Raw genomic sequence first — 20,260 nt, forward strand, 5'->3', positions numbered from 1 at the left:
TTTTTTTTATTTCTATTTCCATAATATTAAATTCACTTGCTTTGTTTATTAATTTTTTTAACATATTACTTTTTCTTTTTCGTTTTTTTTATTTGAATCTGAACCCAATTTATTAGACGAAACATATTTATTTTGTTAACATTAAAATATTATCGCATGCCATCAATTCATACCTAAAATTTTAAATATAAAAAAAATGATAATTTTCAATTGGATGAACTAAATGATCCTTTTTTTTTTTCTTTTTTTTCTTTTCTTGGTTTTTAAAAGGGTTAAAACTGATACTTGGTGGTATTAGTTAAAAGGGTTAAAACTGATACTTGGTGGTATTAATTTTTAATTTTGATGGCCAAGATAATATGTTATGGGTCATACTTTTATCCTACTGCTGTACACAGCTTACTATAAACAAAAAGAGAGAGCCCCAGAGCACGCATATCTCATCATAATAAATATATATGAAAAAAAAAAAAAAAAAAAAAAAAAAAAAAAAAAAAAACACTCACGAACTCAAGTGTTCGCAGGGCACAGCCCTCAATCATCAAAGCCAATAGTTTTATTCTTTTTTTATTATTACTCTTTTTTTTTTTTTTTTTTTGGGTACGCAATCTAATATGCTTAAGCAAAACGAAGCTCATCAAATTTTGATATATGAAATATATGCTTCTTTTCCACTCTCTTTTCCTCTTACCATAACAGAGAAACTAATAAGAAATCATCACATCCTATTTTCAGTTTTTCACATAAATGGAAACACAATATCTAGCTTGCATAAGGCATAGAGGAACACAATCTGAAACCACATAGAAAATTTGACAAGTTTTTTTGTTGTATAAAAAGATATGAACTTCATCAAGAAAGAAACCGAATGATTTTTGACAATACAACTCAGCATTTTAAAATCTAAAAACCCAGAAATTGCAACAATATAATTGCTGGCCTAATATGTAATGAGAAACTCTGAGTACTCCTTTGCTTATTGGAGAACTCTCTTTGGATTAAACCCACCACCTATTTTCTGTTCCAATGCAAAATAGATTACGAGCTGCCAGTTAACTTAGTGCCTTTGATAATCATGTTGCTGATCCGAGAACACAGACTGGTCTGAACAGATTTAATGTGGAGAAAAAACCACTTCCTTTCTGACTCTGGATCAGGATTCCAATCTACTAAAGCTTTGATCCAACGATGTTGTTTGCATAGTTTCAGATGTTGATTTTTCCCTCAGTTTTGCTTTATTTCTTGAAGCATTTCAACTACCTTCTTCATTTTTGGCCGCTTAGCTGGTGTGCTATCAGTGCAGAGTAATGCAACCTTAAGAGCTGCAAGCATTTCTCTCCTCCAACCGAACGAAACTGTGCTAAGCCTTGAATCAAGTATCTGCTCAGGGGTTTCCCCTCTTGTTGGAGCACTCTGCACCCACTTCACCAAATCTGCACCTTCACCGAATTCATCATCAACTGGTAATCGCGTTGTAAGCATCTCAAGTAAAACGACACCATAGCTATAAACATTTCCCGGTGCTGTAACTTGCATTGTATATGCATATTCTGAATTGAAGATGGAAAAAGATAAAAGGAATTAGAATCAAGTATAATGGAGAGTAAGGGGAAGAGCAGGTGCTATATAGTCATGTCTTGTACAAGCACTGAGCAAGAAGCATTAGAGAGACTGAAGAAAAATTAATAAATTACCTGGGGGAATATAACCAAATGAGCCTGCCACTGCACTAATACTTGCGGTGCCTCTGGATGGATCTAAGAGCTTTGATATCTCAATCTCCCCAACCAAAGGCCTGAAGTTTGCATCTAAAAGAACATTACCAGAAGAAATATCAAGATGAATAATTGCTACGTGATGGAGGAAAGCCAACCCTTCGGCAACTCCAATAGCAATAGAGAGCCTTGTAGGCCAATTGGGTTCATATTCAGGTTGTTTTGTAGATTCATGAAGAAGCTGATATAGTGTCCCATTGGGTAAGTAATGATGCAGCAAAAGGGCAACATCTTCATAAATGACAAATCCAATGGGCCGCTCTAGGTTGTCATGACAGAGTTTGCTCAGCCTTTCGAGCTCCCTAATCATCTTGTTCTGGTGATGAATAATTGTCCTGTCCATAGATTTCAGTCTCTTCACTGTCAGAACAAGCCCAGATGGCATAACCGCCTTGTAAATGGAGCTGAAAGTCCCACTGTTGAGCTTGTTTGAATCCTTCAAAGTTGCTTTCACAACAGCATCAAGATCTATTGCCTGTCGGAGATTCTCGACAAATACATTTCCTGCTACTATTGTTGGATGGCTATTGGCTCCATCATCTTCAGGATCTGCAGCTTTGGCTGCTCTTTCCTGTTTCTCTCTCATCATAAACAGTAGAACAACCACAGTTACTGATATAAAAACTGCCAAACCAGAACCAATAACTGCTAGTATGATCCTATAAGAGACCCTGTGATGGTAACTCTGGTGGTCAGGACCGCCAGAGTTTCCACATAAGGAGTTCAATGGCTCTCCACAAAGCCCTTTATTCCCCATGAAACTTGAATTTGGACTCTTTTGGAATGGTACAAAAGTTGGAATTGGTCCGGTGAACAGATTATTTGAGAAATCAACATCTATCAAGCTCAACAGGCCCTTTAGTTGAGATGGAATATTGCCTGAGAGCTGATTATTAGAAACATCCAGAGAAACCAGCTTGTCAAGTTTCCCCAACTCAGGAGGAAGTGCTCCATGCAGATGATTGTAACTCAAGTTTAAAGCTATCTGCAAGTTCTTGATATGCCCAATCTCTGGAGGGATAGTGCCAGTCAAATAGTTTCTTCCCAATTCCAACTCAAGTAATTTGACGCAATTTCCAATCTGATGGGGTATCTCCCCTCTTATTGAATTCTGACCCAAAACTAAGTATTGCAATCTTGACATGTTGCAGATGTCATTAGGTATACTCCCATTGATTCTGTTGTTGCTCAGATCCAGCTTATTAAGATTTTTGCACTCGAGAATCGATTCTGGGATATCTCCAAACAGGTTGTTACCAGAAAGAATCAATTCCTGCAAATTCAGAAGCTGTCCAAACTCTGGAGGAATCTTTCCAGTAAATCCATTTGAAGCTAAATTTAGGAGTGTGAGATTAGAGCACTTAGCAAATTCCGAGACAACCTCATCAGATAGATTGTTATTGTCTGCTTCAAAGTAAGTAAGGCTACTAATATTTCCAACTGAACGAGGAAGGCTACCTATAAGATTATTGTTCCCAATTCGGACACTGGAAAGACCACTGCAGTTTCCAATTTCTTCAGGTAGACCACCGGTCAATTTGTTCTGGGTGAGAATCAAAATTTCCAGCTTCCCTAAAGCAAAAATGCTCTTGGGTATTGGGCCATCAAGCTGGTTGGAATGCAGATTCAGCAAATGAAGCTCAGAAGCTGACCCGAGGTTATCTGGAATTTTACCACCTAAATCATTCTCATAGGCTGTAAAAATTTTCAGATGGGTCAAATTGCCCACCCAAATTGGGATAGAGCCATTCAACCTATTACTAGAAAGTTGAAAATCCTGTAATTTCTCTAGGCCCTGAAGTTCAGCTGGTATTTCTCCTATAAGCAAATTATTGGAGAGGTTCAATGATCTAAGGTTTTTGAGACTACCCAACTCTGGTGGAATAGACCCTCCAAACTTATTCAAAGACAAATCAAGAAACTCAAGCTCAGATAAATTTCCCAAAGCTGAAGGAATTGAACCATGGAAGCTATTATAAGATAGGTCAAGCCACTTCAAACCTTTGAGCTCAGAGAGTAAAGTGATATTACCTCGGAGTTCAAGATGAGAAAGATCGAGCTTTTCCACCATAGAACGATTCAAACCGCAGATAATGCCTGGCCAGGTACAATAATCGGAGTTGTTGGCGCCCCACCCAGGAACAGCAAGCTCTTTGTTAATGGCGGACAATGTAGCTTGATCATGGAGCTGAGCACACACAAGCTCCGAACTTGAGATAAACCCAGATAGCAGAAAAGAAAAGAACAACAAAAATGCCATTATCTGCTCCCTTTCTTTTGCTAAAATTTTCTTCTCAAAACCCCCAAACAGATATCAAAGAGCCATCAAAGAAACACTTTTTCAGCTCCACTACGACAATCTTCGTTTAGGAATCCACTCCTTCCTCTTCAATCTTTAATAGCTTCTGGGGAGTAAGGATCACTGTCTATATATATAATCCACTTCTTCAATGGGAGATACAGAGTTTGAAGGCTTTCACTCAAGAAGAAGATAGCACAAATACAATCTAAAGCCTAAATCAGCTTCCTCAAACATTTTCAAGAAAACCCATTTCTAAGATTTCTTGAAACCTTGGGACTGCAGAGTACACCAGTGAGAAGAAGTACAATCAATCAACAGGTTTTAGAATAGAAACTGAGAGAGAGACACATATAAGAGAAAGAGCTACTAGAACCAACAACAATCAGAAGAAAACAAAAGAAACAAGCTGCTACACAGAAAGGACTGGTATTATGGAACATGGGATGTAATATGGAATGCCCATATTTTTTTTTCTTTTATCAACAAAACATGATTGCAGGAGCCAAAAACAAGAAATGACTTCAGAGGCAAGGCTTCTGTGAATGAAAGAGAAGAAGATAAGAGAAGAAAGAAAGGAAAAAAAATGAAGAGAGGGTACAATGTTTTGGTACAGGTTTCACGGACCAGGTGTTTTTCTGTCTCAAAGAGAGATTTGTGGGTCTGAATCAGTTGGGAGAGAAAAAGAAAATTCTTTTCTCACGTAGGCTTCACGAGAAATGGGCAGTCATGAGTGAATGAAAGCCTGCACTCACCCTTGCTATGAGCCTACCTGTGAGACTGTAAGCATTATATGGGATCTGATACTAACAACCTTATTTATATATTCATATAAATATACATAGTTGTGTATTTAATACATTCGAACCACCAAAGTTTAGAGCCCACATATTTTGGAATGGAAACCTTATAATCCGCATATTTAGAGGACATCAAACTAATACTTTAATTCTTGCGCATAGAAAATTTTTGGGATAAATTTTTTTTTTTTTCCTGGAGAAAATTACTCCGTCCTCATTTTTTTGGCTTCCATTTTATTGTTAAATATTGAAATAGTCACTTCATTAGTCAAGAAGTGCTGTGTTATTTACTCAAAAGAACATGCAGGCGATGAAACACAAGATAAAGAAGATGTAGGCCCTAATAAATTCTTTGCAAAGGAGTAATAGAGTTCAAGCTTGTTAATTATTTTAAATGGTTTTAGTTTATTATTTTGTAACCCATATTTAGGTGCCTTGGCTAATTAATATTTTTTAATCATTTGTGTTTTGACTGTTCGGGCAAGAAAAGCAAACGCCATTGGCAGCTTTTCTTAGGTTTTCTTTATTGCTAAAAATTTGGGACACCCTTGTGAGCAAATCAATCCTCTTTTCTCAAAATCTGAGAGCCCCATTGGGAAGATTTTTATTCAATTGAGAAGGGAACAAATTTTTGTCCATAAAGAAAGCATTCAAAAAACCTAGGATTCTCTCCATGTGGGTATTTTATATGTCCGCAGATGAGGTTAACACCTATTTTTGGTAGACATTTCAGTCCTTTTAATTTTTTTTTTCTTTTTTCTTTTTACAAATATGACAACACTCTGTTAAGTAGTGCTCTAGTTGGGAATCTTTTTTACAAGACCATCTAAATTAGTCTTAAGACTCTACACAAAGCCGTATGAAAAGCACAAGTTCTGGGACCTGTTTTTTATTTGTGCTGCTTTGTCCCATTCAAGAGGGTCCCTACACCAATCAAATAGTCTTAATCAACAAATAACAGGATAATTAAGTACATCCTCATGTATCTGGCGATCTGTGAACATCACTAGTTTGTTGTCTGAAATATTAGTGTGTTTTTTAGGAACAATTTTAAAGCTGCTGAGCTCGCTTTTTTCCTTAATTGCTTTCTGTTATGTATTAATGAAGGGTTCAAATGCTAATTAAGGATAAACCAACCTTCCTTATACCATACAAAAATAAATCTCTGTCGTTTTGTATTAAATGGGTGTGTTTCCGACCAAATCTAAAGCCTCCTCATACACAGCTTATTTAGATTTGTATAGTTTAGCTATTTTGAGTTGGTACTTGGTCGAATGAATCAACTTTGTTATTATTGTTATTATTACGATTTCCAATTGTTTACTTCTAAGTAGGCAGACGTTACAATCAAAATGACAAACCTTTTTCCTTCACAAGTTGCATGTGAACCCACTAAATGAACAAGTGAGCCATTTCACCAAGCAAATTAAAAAAAAAAAAAAAAAAAGGTTTTAGAAAAATTTAGTGCTAACTAAATTAGTTAAGTATTTGGGTTTAAAATCTTTTATCTGTGGATTCCAATTAGAGGGCTTATCCTCAAAGTAGAAGACAATACATATGCACTTCCCATAGGAATAGTATATTGGGGTCCTAATAGCACATATTGGGAAAGACAATCTCTGGGGAGGGTAGGAGAGGGAAAAAGAAAACCATATTTTTTGTTTTAAAAATGTAATATTGTTAAAAATAAAAAAAATGTCAAGGTGACAAGGCTGTCCAAAAAGAAAGATGTGACAACTTGTAGGGACTAACAAAAAGTGGCAGGGTTCAAAGTTATTGCACCTTGCCTTGTCGTAGTTGAGTGGTCTAAATCTGTTTCACCAGAGCACCTATGTTACCCTAGAAATGCTTGCTCTTTTTTCATTTTTGTGTGTTAGGTTTAAAAACTTACACTTCCGAAAGCAAACTTTGTCTTCTAATTGTTCCTTCTGTGCTATCATTTCTCTACCTTTTCTTTTTTTCCTTTTTTAACCAAAAAATGTACTTTTTTTCTTATTTCATTATTTGTTAAACTTAGCAAAAGTAGGATTATTATCAATGTTATTGTGTTCAATGGATTTTAGAAGTGCGGTATATGAGATTTTTCTTTGTTTAACTAAAGGGGATTAGTTAATCCTTGAATTTAATCAAAGAGTTTAAGTAAAAACTTATTTTCAAAATATATATTTGACTAAAGAAGAGTGAATGATGGACTTGTCTTAAAATATCAAGTTGTTACTACTCATTAGTCACAATATAACACATTCGTATATTGTATATCTACACATTCAATTCATAAGTATTACAAAAGCTCAGAGCCAAAAAAAGAAAAAAAAAGGTATTAGAAAAGTTTTGATAATATTTGAAATTATTATTATCTTATCTTTTCTTTTTGAATCTTTTCTTTTCATCTGGGTTCCTATTATTAAGAATAAATTCCTAAAGAAAAGAGAACAAAAAATCCCATAAATAATTCCTTAGAAACTCAAAAAAAAAAAAAGAAGCCAGACAAGAGAACGTCTATTCACACTAGCTGATATAAAGTTATGTCTTAAGCATATATTTTCCAGAAAGCCAAAAGCAAAAATGTATGAAGTAAAAGCATAAATGTTTTAGGGGTGAGGAATTTGTAACTTTGTGAATTATTGAAGAAGTCATGTCTTTTGGCCACTGAAAGTCCACCAATTCGCCTACAGAAACAAAAAGAGAAAAGGGGAGCCAAAATGAATTATTTCATATGGCTTGTGGGACCCTAGTAATGGGTGAGGGCCATGGCATCTCTCAGACAAGTAGGGACATGGCTGTACCACATAAAGCTGACCACATGAACTATACAGTATACACAATATAATAATATATATTTATATTTTTAACATAATCTAAAAATTAAAATTTAAAAATATATCAATTATCTATAAAAATTCATTTTACAATTCAAATATTGATAGAATATATTTTGATAATTACACTATAACGATATGAGGTAAGTTTGATTTTATTAAGTGTTAAAAGTTGGACGTAAAAAAACAAAATCTCATCAAGAGAATATAATTTCTTTAAATTAAGATGTTGTACATGGATTATTATACCGATACAAATGGATCCATCCTTTTTAATTAAAAATACACCAAATCTTTAACCTTTTAATTTTTTATATTCATCAAATTAAAAAAAGAGGTGGATTTGATTTTATATTTATATATCTATATCTATGAGATACAAAAGCTTATGGAGATGAAAAAGGTGAAAAACTCACATTGCCCACCTTGAAAAATATCAACTTTGGTAAAAAAGAGCAAAGACAACATCATAGGTAACCTAGCACTACCACTTTTTGCTCATGACTAGGGTAAATGCAGATGGCCACACTGCAATCAGAATTCAATTTTTATATGAATATTTAAAGAGAGAGAAAGAGAAAGATAAAGAGCTTTGAGTAAGAATTTATCAATGGAATCTTATTTGATTATGATTGTTGTTATCATAATTTATAATCCACCTTTTAAGTACTCTTAGGTACTCAAAACTTTAGTCTAAACAATAATAAAGAGAAAGAAGAAAAAACTCAAATCAAGGCGGGAATTGTGCATTATTTCGAGGATTGTTAAGACATGGAATGCAATACAACCATGTGTATGCTGCAGTGGAACCCCCTAACACAATTTTATTTGAGGTGTAATGATTTTATACCACTTTTCTTTTTCTTTCTTTCTTTCTTTTTTTTTTCTTTCCCAACCATTTTTGTCTTCAAAGTAAATGGAACCATTTCCTTTTTATTCTTTTATCAGATTTGCCTCTAAACTGAATCAGTTCAAATTCTATACAACAGTTAATTTAATCAAATTAACCACAAGAGATTTGAAATCTCAATTTGAAAGAATATTTTGTTGATGGGTCAGCAATGGTTTTCCAAGATAAAGCAAATTGGTGGTGATTTTGGTTAAGTTGGCACCTAATTAATTTGTGGGATTTAATAATGCGATGGTTGTAGCAATCTTGGATGGCACCAAATTCAAAAGCAAAATTTGATTTTAACATCATGAGTAGCATCCCACTAATGACTGCATAAGAAATTATAGTTATATAGGCTAGGCCCTCATAGGAATGCCTTTGATTTGGTTCATGCATGTCTCCAAACTCTAATGTACTATTATAATTATTCGTCACAAATTGCATAATTTTAAACATATCACTCCTTAAAAAACCTTTTTCTTTCTCCACTTAAACATGTCACACAAGTACATTTATAGAATTTAATGATATGGGGTGGGTTTTAGCAAACCAATTAGCTTGAAAAATAGAACGACATACCCTGTGCTGATCTTTTTTTCATTTCAAAGAGCATTTCAATTGCTATTGGAATTGGTTTTATGCAATATGTTTCTCTATGGATCAAACCCATGATCTAACCTTACCTAAAATTACTTTTTTAAGGCATAAAAAGAATGATTGTGCTGAAACAACATTTTAAGTATCTTAAACCTATAAATTAATTAATTAGTATCAATATGGGAATTGAAGCATATTGTTAATAAAATGAAATCATAACGTTCGATAATAAATATATCTATATATATATATATATATTGAACAAACACAAGTAATATAAAGATGAGAAACTTTGCAAGATGGTGGAAAAGCGATAGTATGAAACTGTTTGGAAGAGTTGTCCGTTGTTTTTGTGCAATGTGCTGAACTGTTATCTACTTCTTTTATGTGTGTGGTGTTGTACGAACAATAATATATTATGTATTAAGCTAAAGTAGATGGATGAAGAGGTGGGAATGAAATCATTAGATGGTTTTTAAGCCTTTTTATCACTTTTTGCAACTAAGCTGCTCATCAATTTTATTAATACTTGGACACTATATATATATATTTTTTTTTTCGTGAGTTGCTTGACACTATATATTATGTACAAATAGGAAGGCTTTTCCACCTTTCTGGACACCAACTTGAAATATTTAAAAAACTAAGAACACAAAACTACTATTTTCCTCTATTAAAGGTTCATAATGGGACCTCTCATCGAAAAAAAAAAAAGGAAAAAAATTTATAAATTTAATCTCCATACTTAAATTTTGCACATTAAGCATAGATGTTGACCCCTCTCTAAATTATGGATAACTTGTTTATATTATAATGTTGAGCTTCAAATTAGTACATAAACAAAGAAAGTCTGTGAGGGTAAATAGCAGAAATCATAAGTCTGTATACCATTACCCTAAACAAAGAAAGGTATGACTAGAATATTTCCAAGCAGCATATAATCATAATTAAGCAAAACTTGGGTGTCAACTTTTAAGTAAAATAAAAAAAGGAAAGGAAGACAAATAGAAGACCCTTATTATGAATAAGAAGGAGATGGGACCTATAGTTGCAAAAAAAAAAATGTTAAAAAGTTGAATGTGGCCTACAAAGACAACCCACCTCCAAATCACATAAATATATTATAAGGATGGAAAACAAGAAAATCCTGTTTGCAGTACTAAGGAAGAGGTAAAGAAGAGGGCAAGCCCAGCTTTTTATTTATATTTATTAAAAAAAAAAAAAGTTTAAAAAGACAAGACTCCACCTTCCCCCACATTGTAGCAATGGCATGTGCATGAGTGATGGTGTAGGGAAGGCACTTTAGGAGATTGTCATCCTTATGACCACAGCAACCAACATTACATTTTCAAAAAGGCATTTGGGGGATTTCACTCTGGAATCTCTTTTGATTGAGATAGCCCTCTGTCCCTTTATTAGACATCCATCATGACCTCCCTATCATGGATTGTCTCACCTCCTTGGGGCATCTAAACCTGCTTTCTCTCTCTCTCTCTCTCTCCCTTGACATTTCCTTCCATTTTAATTATCACTCCTGTAATTAAATTCAAAGTTTTACTCAACAAACCGAATATTTCTAATTAATTTCATGAATTTCACTATATATATATATATATATATATAGAATGGCACTGATTGATATGAAATCCACAATAATCTTACAGAACATGGCTGATATTTTTTGAAATTTTATTGGCAATGAAGATTTTGGAAGTATGTCATTTCAAGAAAACCATTTAAAAGTGTGTGATCCCACATTGTCAATTTTGCGATCATCTCTCAAATTTTTTTTTTTTTTGGTTAAGTGGCCCATTTGTGAATGTTCATATTTGCTTCTCTTGCAAATCATATATGCTCAGACACATACCTAATTCTAGTTCAACTTTTTAAAAGCATAGAATAGTGTAATTTATTTAGTCTTTGTATGCTTGAATTTGGACACTGAAAATGTTAGCAAACCAACTTTCGTTTGGCATCATATCACATAACGCTCTAAAATGGTTGAAATTGACGTTTACCTTGTTCTAAATACACCATTACTGGTTGTATGCATTCGGGGTTTTTTATTTTGTACTTTTGTTTTTTCATTTCATGTATATATTTTTGTGGTGTATTTAGTCACCCGTGTGGTACATTTGGATATTCAAGCGGGAAGTTAAAAAAACTATTGCAATTTAGAAGAGCTCGTGAAATCCAAAGTTGAGTTGGTTCATCAAAAATGTTCATATCCTGGGAAAGCTAGCCCTTCAGTGGTTGACCATCTTTAAGTTGAATTTTCTTACATATTTTTTTGCACTTTTACCCCGTCGATTTCAACATTATTAAAAAAAATAAATAAATAAAATAAAACTTATCATATTCGAAAAAGTTGAAATTTAAAAATATATATATATAAAATTAAACAATTATAGAAAATAAATGTTTTTTTTTTTTTGTTTGGGGGGGAAATATAGAAAATAAATGTAATTGCCTGCGAGTAGAAGCAGCCAAAATGTATAAAATGCACTAATTATCAATGTAAATAAATAAATAAATAAGTGTGAAAATATCACATGGGAAAGGATAAGGGAGTACCATTCCTATAGTTATTTTCTCTTTCTTAAAATATTTAAAACTCATTCGAACTTGATCAATCGCCGAAAGCAACAAGAATCCAGACTCTTTCCCACTTCTCCCATCATTTTTTTTTTCTTCCCTTTTTTTGGGTTTTTTCATGATTGTAACCAGCTAGGAAAAGGGAAAGTACAAACTCGTGATACATGAATATTTTAATTACTATAACAAACTTTTTTAACCTAAATATATATATATATATATATATATATATATATATGTTTTAAGAGATTTTGACTTTTATATTTCTAGTATAACACTGTTCAGATGGAGAATAACTACATCTCGGACTCAAAACACATACCAAGATAATCAGACAACACTCATTTTTTAGGCCATTAGATTTTGCAGAGCATATCCATCTTATCCACTGGAAGCAATGCAGGCATGACTAACATTTTACAAAAATTCTAGTCTCTAATATATATGATAACGCAATCATATCTTAGTATTTCTTTCATATTCACTCATTTCCCGCCACCTCTTCCTTCTCTTTAGACTTGCCCTCCTCATCAGAAATGTGGAAACCCTCGATCTTCTGAGAAACTTCATCTGCATTTACCTTCACCTTTCCAACAGGTCCATTTGCGGCGAGTTCGTCAGTTTCATCATTTGTCAAAGGACCAGTTTGCCATATTCTGATGGTTCCATCTTCGGATCCTGAGGCATATGATTCCCCTCCTGGCGAGAAACGCACACAGTGAACAGGACCATGGTGACCCTTATTGCATGCTGCACCCAAATATAATGATTCAGTGAAAGATTGCTCCCAGGGCTCCCAACCAATATAGCATGCAGCCAAAACTTGCAGTTTATTTGGATATAAAACTCGCACATTCCTCAATTTAATTTAATGAAAAAAGATTTATAGATGCATACCTATCTCTTCACCAGTATGGAAATCAAATACACGGATCCACATATCTTCTCCCCCAGCAATGAACTTCTTTCCATATTTTGGTTCCAATGAAGCTGATTCTACTGTAGATGGCATGTCATGGCTCTTCACCAACCCAAAACTAGTAAAATGTGGACCATCATAAGTCAAGTAAGTGGAAAATTTCGTACAAAATAAAAACCTATCCAGCTTACAACTTACTAATTTGCATCCCAGAACTTAACAGTAGACCCATCGGCAGTTGTTATATAACGACCATCCTGACTCACTTCAGCACTGGTCACAGACGACTTGGTTTCAAGAGTTTGGACTATTTTTCCACTTCTTACATCCCATAATCTGTAAAGCACCAATCATTAATATGTTTAGTGGAAATCAAAACAATAATAATAGGTTATCCAATTCACACCCAAAAAAAAATAAAAAGATAAAGAAAAAGAAGAAGAAGAAAGAAAGAAAGAAAAAAGTGATAAGAAAGACTGAGCATGTAAACATAAACCAAAAAACAGCAGCCTTGAAATCAGATTGTTGAAAGATATGCACCTGACACCACCCATGTCTGTGCAGGAACTTAATAACGTCTGATCACTGTGGAGCCAAGCAACAGTTCTGACTGAACCAGGGGATTTATCCACCTCTCTTGGAGGAGCATCTGGCCTATGGAGATCATATATGCGTATAACTTTCTCCATTCCTCCAGTAAGTAAAAGGTGTGTATCCTGTTCCAGATTCATTTAATAAGTATCAGAGGGAGAAAAGAAAAAGCAAAAAGAAGCCTCACTGTTATATAAAGGAATTGGCAGATAATAGTCCACCATTTACTACAATAAACATTATTAAGAAACAATAACAATATTACAATACATAAGTATTGAAATACAGATCCAACCATAAAAATAAGTACAAGCAAACTAATGTTGGAGCTTCTGCAATGTCAAAACTTTTAGTGTTGATGACTCAAGTAAATATAATCTTTTACATAACAACAATCATCATATAGGTCTTGCACACTATTTCTTCAGAGCATACCCTCCATAATAACCCAATTTCAGAGAGAATACTTCACAAATAAGGTAGCGGTTCTAAATTGTAGAGGAAGAGGATGAGGAGGAAAACCAACCTCTGAAAAAGCACAGGCCCGAACAATGTGCTTGTGTTCAAAAGAATGTAGTACATCCCCTGATAAGGCATCCCATACTTTCCTGCAAATGAAATTAATGCACACAATACATCAACTTTTTAGATCAGGTTATCGTAATCAGTAATCAATTATCATCACAAGTTACACTTCTCCTTATTTTGTTTTACATTTATCCTGTATCTTGATGAGACATCTAAAACCATGTACAACTTTACAAGTTGGACAAGAAAAAGAGAGTGATAGACTCGAACTACAGCCGCAAGAGACCATTTTTACATTGATAACTACTCCCCTTCTCAGTCTTTAAGGCAAAACGTATGGCAGCTGGAAAGAAATCTCACCTGAATATAGACATTTGTAAGTGTAATATTTTACATCTCAACAGTAGATTTGACCACAATGACTCTTATCTTTTGAGCATAGCTTCCGAAAAGAATAAACTCATCCTACTTATCTGCTCCATATCTGGATGAAATATCCAACGCCAAGAACAACTCAAGAATGAAAAAGAATTCCTATCAGGTAGCACTCCATAACTATAGGGAGACTAAGAATATGCGTGTAGCAAAGGTCAAAACAACACAGAGACTAATGATTTGAAGCTCTCCACTTTCTGCAACATTAAATAAATTGCATTGATAGTCTAAGATTAATGATTTAAAGTTTTCTTAACTCCCTTTATTTGTGGCTCTTTAAAATTCTCCATACAGATTCCAGTACAAGCTCCCACTAATCTAGATGAAATACACAACCTTTTCAAAACCAAAAAGAAGAAAACCAATCACTCAGCTACAAACACACAATAGATGGAAAGAAAAAAAAAGAAAAGAAAAAAACATACGCAGAGAAATCTGCAGAAGCAGTAGCAGCACGAAGAGCATTGGTATCCAAGCAGCAGCTCCAGACCGCACCCTTATGCCCTTCGAAAGTTCCAATCCAATCTCCAGTCTCACCATTTCTCAGCATGGGACTAGAATCTAAACCACACAAGTAAAATATGGATAAATTTTCTTCAACTAAAAGAATTCAACAAATTACAAAATGCTCAAATTATATTGCAGAATACATACATATCCATATTTATAAGTAAGGGAAAAAAGAAGCATGTATATCTATTTTTGTTGCTATTCCCATGCTAAATGACAATTTACAATTAGACATCAGTATTATTGCTATTCCTACAACTATGATGCATATCGATCACAATGGTTATCATGGGTCAAAAATTTGATTAAAAATTTGCAAATGATTACTAGTTTCACCGTCAGCTGGAAATAATTATACAGTTCTGCAAACAATCATATAAATTTCATGCGCTTTATGGATAGTTAATTATAGGAAAATCTGAATCCGGTGTTAATTCAAATTTCAACAATCGTTTAGTTAAACACGCATAAACATAAACATAAACAGGGATAGCAGAATACGCAAACAGAAACAACAATTAAGCTTCTTACTCAAGACCCAGAAACGAAAAATATGATATATCAAAGACGTACCCTTGCTAGCGCTGATAAGGAAGAAACCATCAGGAGTAATTGGGCTGTAAAACAGATCCACAACAGGACGGGAATGGCCGTGGCAAACAAGCGGAATCGTCAACTTTTTCTTATCCATATCACTTACAAAATCAAAACCCAATAACAAAAATAGAAAAAAAAAATTTTTTTCTTTTTTCCGTGATCTGAATTTTTAACCCAAAAAAAAATAAAATACCCAACAAACAAAGCCCTAGCTCGTCCCCAACAATTCTCAAATTCTTTTTTTTAAATCTTTTTTTATAAAAAAAACAAAATAAGAGCAATTAAACAGCCAAAGGTGAAATGGAAGACAATAACAATGATTAGTAAAAGTACGAAAGTAATTTGCTCGTTAGAAACTTAAATTGGTATTATACAGAACAATTCAGAACAAAGTAAAATTGGCGGCAGATTAAACACAGGTGGGAAACAACAAATAGATTTTGAGAAATTGAAAAATATAATCCCCACCTCCTAACCCCTTTTTTTTTTTTTTTTTTTGGATACAGTGACTGATTCTGATTTTATAGAATCCAATCCAAAATAAACAAAAAAACAAAAAGAAAAATTAAAAATAAAAATAAAAAAGTTAGAATTTTTTTTAAATACGAAACATTTTTGATTGAAGAACAGAGGCGCTTGGTGCGTAAATTAGAAAAAAGGGCTAGGCGCAGAGACAACGTTGAGGAAGTGGCTTCGTTTTATAGATCACTTTTCGGATTCGGGCCGGTGGGTCATGGGTTAGTCAGTGGGTCGATCTATTTATCCATCTGAATCTCCTTGAACTACTTTTTGTCGATTCGTTGCCGTACGAGGCCGTACCCAATCGGGTTAAGCTCCGGATGCGGATATGGATCCTAGGAATTCGACTTGTCTGCTCTGCCCGTTTAATTTTAATGCAAACTTTTGTCAATTATATTGGATTATGATGCATCAAATTTTATTTACCAAAATAATATGGTAATGTTTTGATTAACTTTGTACTGGATTTTAGTTATCCAGAATGTATTATCATTAATTTGGTAAGTAAATGTTATAAACAATTTGATACCCTTATGAAATTCATAAATAAAATGCTTATTGATAAATAATTCTAGATCATATTAATGCATTATCTGAATAAAATCATATTATATATGTTAATTTGTGTTTATACTATGGGTGTGACCGGTGGGCCAAGAGCCAAATGGTTTCTGAATCTAAGATGGTATTTTTTTTTTTTTTTCTTTTTATGGTAATATCTTATATGGTAGATTGCATGCTGACTACATTGAGACTGTGTGAAGTTTATTTTTTGGAAAGTAGAATTAATTGTCTGGTGGAAGATAGTCCCATAGTAATAACAAAATAAAAATATATGTAGCATAAAAAAATACATATAAAGTATATATCCACATTTCAAATACGTAAAATTTTCATTTTATCAAAAAAAAAAAAAAAAAAAGCGCTTAAAATTTTCCCATAGAAGCATGTCTATAAGTCTTTTTTTTTTTTTTTTGTTGGTTTCTGCTTCTTTTTTTCCTACCCTTGTAAAAAATTTCATAGTCCATCCCTCTGCTCAAAATTCAATAAACTTAATTATATTAATATTATTTTCTGCATGTACGATTATAAATCTGCTATTTATATATATATATTTTTTAATATAAGAAAATTTTAAGTGGAATATAATAATATTAAAAAAGGGAAAAAGAGAATAGCAGAACCGTAAATTCATGGCGATAGGAAGGTTACTTTAGTCAAATCAAGCGGCTATGTAAGCCTCCGAAGTCTCCAACAAGTAAAGTAACCCTCCCAGTTTCGATCCTTAGCCAAGCGACCCCGTCTTGTCCCTCTTCGTTCTAAGAGCTCTCTCTCTCTCTCTCTCTCTCTCTCTCTCTCTGTTCTGTCTGGGTACGAGAAAGTGTGGTTTTTCTCGGTTCGTGCTTGGAAAATAAATCTGAAATCTTTGCAAATTTTTTATTTTTTTGTTTGAATTGGCGGGTAAAAGATGTCGGGTAAGGGCGCAAAGGGCCTGATTATGGGCAAGACCTCAGCTGCTAACAACGCTAACAAGGACAAGGACAAGAAGAAACCCATCTCTCGCTCCTCCCGAGCTGGTCTTCAGGTTTGCTTCTTTCTGGGTTTTGATTTATTCTCTGTTTTTTTCCTTTTTCTTTTTTTAATGTGGATTTTGGGTTATGAAATTTTTGGGTTTTGCTTCTTGAAAAATGGGTTTGTGTTTGTACTCTCACACCACAGAAAAGAAAAAAAAAAAATGATGAGGGAAAGACAGGGGACAAGATAAAGTCTAGATTGTTTCTTTTCTTTGTGAAAATGGAAATCTGTTCAGCTAACTAACCATTGTAGAAATTTGAATGAGTTTTTCTCGTTTTGGAAAATGATGTCCACAGAACTAGTGGAGCTTGTACTACATCTCAGATTTAAAAGGGTTTCGTTCAATTTCTTGTTGGTCAAAAGCTAATAAAATATCTACTTGAAATGTTTGTCGTTTCTTTTTTTTTTTTTTTAGTTGGTTTTCTTAAAAAAAAAATAATAATAATAATAATAATAAATTTTCGCTAAAAAAGGATTAATTCTGCTTAATTGAAACACCTATGTAAACCAGGCTCTGCTTCCCGATATAGCCAATAATTTGACTCTTAAATTTCTATGTTGGAATATGAGCTTCGTTAAGACAACGTGGTATTTGATTTGATCCGTAGAAGTGTACGAAGTAATGATTTCTTAGATTGTGGAACTAAAGTTGTTCAATATGTTAGGCCTACCTAAGTTTTAGTGCCTGTACACTTGAGTGGATTTGAATTTAAGACAGGCCTTCTGATAGCAGAAGATATTTTCTGATTCCTACAAGTGTACTCGTTTAGTTTCGTTGTACTTGGAAATTGAAGATTACGTTTAAGATCTTTTATTTTTTTTATTTTTTATTTTTTGCGTTTGTTATTGGTTTTCTTCATTGGTCCCGCACGAGCTGCCTACTGTAAATGGGAGATCCACTGAGAATAATATGAGAGGTTGTAATTGTATACTGTGTTGATTATTTCTCTGTGAAGTTGTTGAATGATCTAAAAATGGTAATGTTAAGATGTACAATTGTTTAATTTCTTAAGACTTCATTACTGTTTTTTTGGATTCCTGGGACATTAGCTGAGCATAGAGTATGATTTGAGGTTTCACAAATATATCTATGCTTGTGAGCTGGGGGTACCGACCTCTTATAGTTTTTTTATAACTTTTTTTTTTTTTTTTGGTTTTTAATATATAGTTCATATTTTTTTACTATTATATGTATTTCTCAGTTACAATTTTCCTTTTAAAATGAACAAGTTTCGAGTAGTCCCTTAATTACTTGATTTTATGCGATGGTATGTGTTAATTATATTATCTGATTTTGGCGGATCTATACTAAAGTGGATTAGAGCTGCCATTAGAATATTCCGAAGCTTGAAATACTTTTAAGCTAATAGCTTGAAAAGTTTGTTCTTTTAAAGTGGAACTAAATATGATTATTGTTCTTCTTCACAGATTTGATTACTGTTAATGGTTTAAATATGTGGGATTAAACCAAAAAATGTCTCTACTTGATTTAATCAACCTTGGAAATAGTTGGCCGATAGAAAAATGGTACCTCTGAAAAGTCCATAATTTATCAAGTTTGATAGGTTTATCTACTGTCTTAAAACCTTTCAGTTCCCTAAGCATCTTTACCAATATGACTAATCAAATGATGGAAGGGGAAGAAATGGACTTTGCTTCCTTAACCTGTCGTTTTAGTTATTTCAGTATATGTTGATTATCAAATATTGAATCCTGTGCGATTTAATTTTCTGCTCTAATTTTTTTTCTAAACCATATTCTTGAGCTGCTGCAATTCAGGAAGCTGCTAAGTCTTCTGCCATTTGTTAACCTGTTGTATGACTTTCAATTTGCAGTTCCCGGTGGGTCGTATCCACCGTCTCCTTAAATTGAGGACCACAGCTAATGGGAGGGTGGGAGCTACCGCTGCAGTTTATTCTGCAGCAATCTTGGAGTATCTGACAGCAGAGGTGTTGGAGTTGGCTGGCAATGCAAGCAAGGATCTGAAGGTGAAACGTATCACGCCCAGGCATTTGCAGCTTGCTATCCGTGGTGACGAAGAGCTTGATACTCTGATCAAAGGTACCATCGCTGGTGGAGGTGTGATCCCGCACATTCACAAATCACTTATCAACAAGTCATCCAAGGAGTAGCTTGCTTACAAATGAAATATGGCTGCAGAGGTGTGTGCCATCTCTTTTTGCAGGGATAGAGAATCTTCCTATGACTAACATCATGGGGTTACTTCTCTTCCTGGTACTTGAGCAAGGTCATAACCATAATGTGCTTTAATTTGTTGTTATTTGTAGTTGATGATGTAGTTTTTGGACTAATCTGTTTCGGATGATGTTATTGTGGGTAATGTCATTGTATGGCAAATATTTTTTTTTTCTTAATTAAAACTTAGGATTAAAAAAAATAAATAAATCTGGTTCTCATTGTACTATTTGTATGCCTCTAGTCAGAAATCACAAGTTTATCGAGCTGCACTCTTTGAGACAACATATTATGTTTTATCTTAATCAGCCACCGTGAAACTGACCAAATGCAACTTCAATTGCTAGATACAATTGATGTGCCCCACATTTGTATTTCACCGGCCAAAACACGAAAAAAAGACAAGCTTTTTGGCACCAGAGCACGAAAAAGCATATAATGTTGAATTGCATTATTTCAGTACGCGTTGTCGGTATTTTTCCACAGACCATGCTCCCGAAAGGGAAAAATCATGGTGAATGACTTTTTTAAAGTCTTTGGGACAGCGTTGCATTAAACGAAGCAATTATGTTCAGGAACAACTATCTACTCCAATTTGGTGAAATTTTGAATG

The 20,260-nt window shown here is 33.7% G+C and overlaps 3 protein-coding genes across 3 annotated transcripts; 1 reads left to right on the forward strand and 2 right to left on the reverse strand.

Annotated features, from left to right (window-relative positions):
* Nucleotides 1-797: 797 nt before the first annotated feature.
* LOC107432398 (leucine-rich repeat receptor-like tyrosine-protein kinase PXC3) lies at nucleotides 798-5,021 on the reverse strand. The gene is made up of 2 exons (XM_016043524.4): nucleotides 1,695-5,021; nucleotides 798-1,550 (listed from the first exon to the last, which is right to left on the reverse strand). Exons 1-2 carry the CDS (start codon nucleotides 4,033-4,035, stop codon nucleotides 1,225-1,227), a joined length of 2,667 nt encoding a protein of 888 aa, XP_015899010.3. The 5' UTR covers nucleotides 4,036-5,021; the 3' UTR covers nucleotides 798-1,224.
* Nucleotides 5,022-12,014: 6,993 nt separating this feature from the next.
* On the reverse strand, nucleotides 12,015-16,031 carry LOC107432397 (uncharacterized). Its single transcript, XM_016043523.4, has 7 exons — nucleotides 15,334-16,031; nucleotides 14,676-14,811; nucleotides 13,814-13,895; nucleotides 13,237-13,412; nucleotides 12,895-13,032; nucleotides 12,675-12,814; nucleotides 12,015-12,527 (listed from the first exon to the last, which is right to left on the reverse strand). The coding sequence occupies exons 1-7, from the start codon at nucleotides 15,449-15,451 to the stop codon at nucleotides 12,259-12,261; spliced, it is 1,059 nt and encodes a 352-aa protein (XP_015899009.2). The 5' UTR covers nucleotides 15,452-16,031; the 3' UTR covers nucleotides 12,015-12,258.
* A 1,106-nt stretch (nucleotides 16,032-17,137) lies between these two features.
* LOC107432384 (probable histone H2A variant 3) lies at nucleotides 17,138-19,876 on the forward strand. Its single transcript, XM_016043510.4, has 2 exons — nucleotides 17,138-17,461; nucleotides 19,287-19,876. Exons 1-2 carry the CDS (start codon nucleotides 17,345-17,347, stop codon nucleotides 19,581-19,583), a joined length of 414 nt encoding a protein of 137 aa, XP_015898996.1. The 5' UTR covers nucleotides 17,138-17,344; the 3' UTR covers nucleotides 19,584-19,876.
* Nucleotides 19,877-20,260: the final 384 nt, after the last annotated feature.

Source organism: Ziziphus jujuba, chromosome 11 (genome assembly GCF_031755915.1).
Source record: "Ziziphus jujuba cultivar Dongzao chromosome 11, ASM3175591v1".
Classification (NCBI taxonomy): Eukaryota; Viridiplantae; Streptophyta; class Magnoliopsida; order Rosales; family Rhamnaceae; genus Ziziphus; species Ziziphus jujuba.

What these genes read in the sequence shown, in the direction of transcription:
- LOC107432398 (XM_016043524.4), bottom strand. Translation starts at nt 4,035, where the DNA reads ATGGCATTTTTGTTGTTCTTTTCTTTTCTGCTATCTGGGTTTATCTCA. An exon ending in ATTTGGTTATATTCCCCCAG is followed by an intron (nt 1,551 to 1,694) that starts GTAATTTATTAA and finishes TCTTCAATTCAG; the next exon opens with AATATGCATATACAATGCAA.
- LOC107432397 (XM_016043523.4), bottom strand. Translation starts at nt 15,451, where the DNA reads ATGGATAAGAAAAAGTTGACGATTCCGCTTGTTTGCCACGGCCATTCC. An exon ending in GCTTCTGCAGATTTCTCTGC is followed by an intron (nt 13,896 to 14,675) that starts GTATGTTTTTTT and finishes TTTCATTTGCAG; the next exon opens with GAAAGTATGGGATGCCTTAT. An exon ending in AAGTTCTGGGATGCAAATTA is followed by an intron (nt 12,815 to 12,894) that starts GTAAGTTGTAAG and finishes ACATTTTACTAG; the next exon opens with TTTTGGGTTGGTGAAGAGCC.
- LOC107432384 (XM_016043510.4), top strand. Translation starts at nt 17,345, where the DNA reads ATGTCGGGTAAGGGCGCAAAGGGCCTGATTATGGGCAAGACCTCAGCT. An exon ending in CCTCCCGAGCTGGTCTTCAG is followed by an intron (nt 17,462 to 19,286) that starts GTTTGCTTCTTT and finishes TTCAATTTGCAG; the next exon opens with TTCCCGGTGGGTCGTATCCA.